At 43.9% G+C, this 5,373-nt stretch overlaps 1 protein-coding gene across 2 annotated transcripts in view; it reads left to right on the top strand.

Moving 5' to 3' along the window:
* The window catches only part of LOC107680742 (solute carrier family 12 member 2-like), a 71,294-nt gene that overhangs the window by 30,915 nt on the left and 35,006 nt on the right, over positions 1–5,373 (top strand). For both annotated transcript variants that reach the window (XM_016476790.1, XM_016476789.1), the window contains exon 16: positions 3,889–4,000. In XM_016476790.1, coding sequence (XP_016332276.1) covers positions 3,889–4,000 — 112 coding nt within the window. The remainder of the gene's footprint in view (positions 1–3,888; positions 4,001–5,373) is intronic.

The raw sequence follows: 5,373 nt of genomic DNA, 5'->3' as shown, positions 1-5,373 counted from the left end.
GGTGTGTGTGGGTGTGTGGGTGTGTGGGTGTGTGGGTGTGGGTGAGGGTGAGGGTGAGGGTGTGGGTGAGGGTGAGGGTGAGGGTGAGGGTGAGGGTGTGTGTGGGTGTGGGTGTGGGTGTGGGTGTGGGTGTGGGTGTGGGTGTGAGTGTGAGTGTCTGTGTGTGTGTGAGAGGGTGAGTGTGTGTGTGTGTGTGTTGGTGTGTGTGAATGAGAGTGAGTGCGTGCGTGCGTGAGAGAGTGAGTGAAGTCACGATACCAGAATTGGCTTCGATACGATACCTGACTAAAACATCACGATACTACGACAAAAACATAGAGCAACAGGAACAGTCATTGAGTAATAGATTATCCAAGTGGAGATCAGTTATTTTATCTATTAAAAAAAAGCATTTCATCCCCCTTCAAAAAAATATACTAATAATCACATGCCAGTGTCACTACACAGGACTATGGTGTGCCTACAGGTGTGTAGAGAGCTTTGCTACATTTGTAAGTTAGCTAGAAGGATAAAGCCAAATCTTTTTCATTATATAGTCATTTTATTTCACAACAACATAACTTGTATATCATGATATAGTTATTTTTGCAAGTAACAAACTAAAGGACACATACAATAAAACAGACACAAATGAAATAAATAGGGCCCTTTGAAATCTGTTTCATTTCTTGAATTTTTCTAGATTCTATTTTAATGGTTACATTAAAAATATTAATCAAAAAGCATGTCTAATTAATTGCACAGTTTAACAGCAATTTATTAAAAGTTTAACAAAAATTACATTTTTACGGCCCTATGAAATACGTTTTATTATTTTTCTCAAATTAAGTTTTATTTTTCTGTGAATCTGTGTTTTCCATTAATTTTCTGGATTCCATTTGAATAGTTTCATTACATTTTAATAATCAAAAGCCTATCTAATTAATTTATAAAGGATAATTAGGTTTTATAAAGAATTTATTATGGTCTATTTATTTCTTTTTTCAGAAATACTGTGTTGTGTATTTACAATTTTCTGGTAAATAATTTTTCTGGTAAATATTCCTTAAATATTGTATTAATAATATTGTTATTAGTAGTAGTAGTACTATCATTACATGAAGTAATATATTTCTGTCAAGTTAAACTTTTATTTTGATAGGTTGCTGCGAAGAGCTTTTAGTTTGTTTGTATATGATGAAAAGAAACTGTAGAAATGCTCATGAAGTGACTCTCAGAGCAGTTCTAGAGGTCATGTTCATGTATTGAGGCGGCAGAGGCTGAAAACACCGTGAGCGTCATGCGTGCTTCATGTGTAGTAGACGAATCCGCGCGTCTGTGTTAGTATTTTACAGCTTAATGTTCACAGACACTAGTCCATCGTGCTTTGATTTACGTGTACTGACCTAGGCTACTTTTAATCTATTCATCCCAGTGTTTTACTCAGGAAATATGGATCTTGTTAAAATGCATTCTTAAATTACCGGTACTAGTAAAATGCGGAATCGTACCGTTTTTAAAAGCAGGGTATCGCGATACTTTTTTAGTGCCGGTATATCGTGCAACACTAGTGTGTGTGAGTGGGTGTATGTGATCAAATGTCTCCACAAGGATAGTAAAACCTGAAATTTTTGACATTGTGGGTCCGGCCTGCGGTCCCTATGAGGGAAAAAAAAAAAATAGTAAATGATGTTAAACGTGCGTATGAGTGTGTGAAGGGCATCCTAGGTGTAGATGACTTCCTTCTTTCAGAGAAATCCAATCAGAGTTATATGAAAAATGGTCCTGGCTCTTCCAAGCGAGAGCGAGAGTGTGAGTGAGAGCGTGAGAGCGTGAGAGCGTGAGAGCGTGAGAGCGTGAGAGCGAGAGAGCGAGAGAGCGTGAGAGCGTGTGAGAGAGAGAGTGAGTGTGAGTGTGAGAGAGTGAGTGTGAGAGAGTGTGAGAAATGCTCATGAAGTGACTCTCAGAGCAGTTCTAGAGGTCATGTTCATGTATTGAGGCGGCAGAGGCTGAAAACACCGTGAGCGTCATGCGTGCTTCATGTGTAGTAGACGAATCCGCGCGTCTGTGTTAGTATTTTACAGCTTAATGTTCACAGACACTAGTCCATCGTGCTTTGATTTACGTGTACTGACCTAGGCTACTTTTAATCTATTCATCCCAGTGTTTTACTCAGGAAATATGGATCTTGTTAAAATGCATTCTTAAATTACCGGTACTAGTAAAATGCGGAATCGTACCGTTTTTAAAAGCAGGGTATCGCGATACTTTTTTAGTGCCGGTATATCGTGCAACACTAGTGTGTGTGAGTGGGTGTATGTGATCAAATGTCTCCACAAGGATAGTAAAACCTGAAATTTTTGACATTGTGGGTCCGGCCTGCGGTCCCTATGAGGGAAAAAAAAAAAATAGTAAATGATGTTAAACGTGCGTATGAGTGTGTGAAGGGCATCCTAGGTGTAGATGACTTCCTTCTTTCAGAGAAATCCAATCAGAGTTATATGAAAAATGGTCCTGGCTCTTCCAAGCGTTAGAATGAGAGTAGGTGGGTGTTTTTGTTCAACAGTCCAAAAGAAGTCAAATAAAGCACACACATCCATAATAAACCATGCCTCACATGGCTCTGGGGGGTGAATAAAGGCCTCCTGTAGCGATTCCATGCGTTTTCATAAGAAAAATATCCATATTTAAAATGTTATAAATACTTTTCTCTCACTTCTGCTAACTGTCGTATGCAAACCAAGGATTTGTAAAGAAGAATGTCGGAGGAGTTCGATACAAGCCAAGAGGAGACTGGTTTTCCTGTTAAAGTAAGGAAACTTTGCTTCCTTTGCTTCTGTAAACAAACTCACGAGACCAGTATATCTCAGAGGCGCTTACGCTGCGCATACGTGCTGCGTCATCCACCGGAACGCCTTCCGCTTATGACAGATACCAGAAGTGAGAAAAAGCGATTATAATGTTTGAAATATGGATATTTTTCTTACACAAGCGCATGGATTCGCTACAGGAGGCCTTTATTCACCCCCGAGAGCCGTGTGAGGCACATTTTATTATGAATGCGCATGCTTTATTTGACGTCTTTTGGAACTCTTGGACTCATTCTAACGCTAGGAAGAGCCAGGACCATTTTTAATATAACTCCGACTGGATTCGTCTGAAGAAAGAAGAAAGTCACATACACCTAGAATGCTTCAAGGGTGAGTAAAACACAGGCTGATTTTCATTTTTGGGTGAACTAACCCTTTAAAAGAACTGATATTTAACACTGTAAAATATCAGTTGTGCTGATTTTTATTTATTTATTTTTTGCATGATTGTGTGCGATACATTTTATTTTTCAGGATTCACAGATGAATAGGAAGTTCAAAAGAACAGCATTTATTTGAAATAGAAATCTTTTTAAACAGTATAAATGTCTTTGCCATCACTTTTGATCAGTTTAATGCATGCTTGATGAATAAAAGTATTAGTTTTTCTCCAAAACTTTGAATGATCATCTTGAAAATCTTTGCCATTGATTGTAATACAAGAAGTGTTTTTGTCAGGGTTTTGTATGTAGTCAAAATTTGCAAAATGAAGACAATGCATAAATCATCGGAATGGAATTGAATGAGGGTAAAGAGAACAGCTTGATTATTAGTGCTGTGGATTTACTGTGAGGACTTTGATCTTCAGTGTGAGGTCTTCTGTCGTGAGACTGATGAATCTCATGTTGAGAGCAGAGCAAGCGCTGATTTCTGCGTTTCTGACAGCACGCTTCGCCCTCTGCATAATCCGCTTTTATTCTTAACGTTTTTGCTTTGAAGCTGTCTAATCTGAGCTGGAGCAGTGCTCTGGACTGGACCGCTGACCCTGGAGGTCATGAGAATGTGGTGTGGGATGCTCTGACGGTGTCGTCTCCTCTAGGCCACAGTGTCTGGTGATGACCGGAGCTCCAAACTCTCGTCCAGCTCTTCTTCATCTGGTGCACGCCTTCACCAAGAATGTGGGTCTGATGCTGTGTGGCCACGTGCGCGCCGTGAGTACCTGAGCGTGTGTGTGAGAGAGAGTGTGTGTGTGAGAGAGAGAGTGTGTGTGAGAGAGAGTGTGTGAGAGCGAGTGTGTGAGAGCGAGTGTGAGAGCGAGTGTGAGAGCGAGTGTGAGAGCGAGTGTGAGAGCGAGTGTGAGAGCGAGTGTGAGAGCGAGTGTGAGAGCGAGTGTGAGAGCGAGTGTGAGAGCGAGTGTGAGAGCGAGTGTGAGAGCGAGTGTGAGAGCGAGTGTGAGAGCGAGTGTGAGAGCGAGTGTGAGAGCGAGTGTGAGAGCGAGTGTGAGAGCGAGTGTGAGAGCGAGTGTGAGAGCGAGTGTGAGAGCGAGTGTGAGAGCGAGTGTGAGAGCGAGTGTGAGAGCGAGTGTGAGAGCGAGTGTGAGAGCGAGTGTGAGAGCGAGTGTGAGAGCGAGTGTGAGAGCGAGTGTGAGAGCGAGTGTGAGAGCGAGTGTGAGAGCGAGTGTGAGAGCGAGTGTGAGAGCGAGTGTGAGAGCGAGTGTGAGAGCGAGTGTGAGAGCGAGTGTGAGAGCGAGTGTGAGAGCGAGTGTGAGAGCGAGTGTGAGAGCGAGTGTGAGAGCGAGTGTGAGAGCGAGTGTGAGAGCGAGTGTGAGAGCGAGTGTGAGAGCGAGTGTGAGAGCGAGTGTGAGAGCGAGTGTGAGAGCGAGTGTGAGAGCGAGTGTGAGAGCGAGTGTGAGAGCGAGTGTGAGAGCGAGTGTGAGAGCGAGTGTGAGAGCGAGTGTGAGAGCGAGTGTGAGAGCGAGTGTGAGAGCGAGTGTGAGAGCGAGTGTGAGAGCGAGTGTGAGAGCGAGTGTGAGAGCGAGTGTGAGAGCGAGTGTGAGAGCGAGTGTGAGAGCGAGTGTGTGAGAGCGAGTGTGTGAGAGCGAGTGTGAGAGCGAGTGTGAGAGAGCGAGAGTGAGTGTGAGTGTGAGAGAGTGAGTGTGAGTGTGAGTGTGAGTGTGAGAGCGAGAGAGTGAGTGTGAGAGCGAGAGAGTGAGTGTGAGAGCGAGAGAGAGTGTGAGAGAGTGTGAGAGTGAGTGTGAGTGTGAGTGTGAGTGTGAGAGCGAGAGAGTGAGTGTGAGAGCGAGAGAGTGAGTGTGAGAGCGAGAGCGAGAGTGTGAGAGCGAGAGCGAGAGAGTGTGAGCGAGAGTGTGAGAGAGTGTGAGCGAGAGTGAGAGAGAGAGTGTGAGCGTGAGTGAGAGAGAGAGTGTGAGCGTGAGTGTGAGAGAGTGAGTGTGAGAGCGAGAGAGTGAGTGTGTGAGAGAGAGAGTGAGTGTGTGAGCGAGAGAGTGAGTGTGAGAGCGAGAGAGTGAGAGCGAGAGAGTGAGTGTGAGAGCGAGAGAGTGAGAGCGAGAGAGTGAGTGCGAGAG

The sequence above is a fragment of the Sinocyclocheilus anshuiensis genome, unplaced genomic scaffold, assembly GCF_001515605.1.
Source record: "Sinocyclocheilus anshuiensis isolate Anshui unplaced genomic scaffold, SAMN03320099.WGS_v1.1 scaffold1474, whole genome shotgun sequence".
NCBI lineage: Eukaryota > Metazoa > Chordata > Actinopteri > Cypriniformes > Cyprinidae > Sinocyclocheilus > Sinocyclocheilus anshuiensis.
Note: the sequence above shows the minus strand (reverse complement) of the source record. Positions and strands in the feature narration are given on the sequence as shown.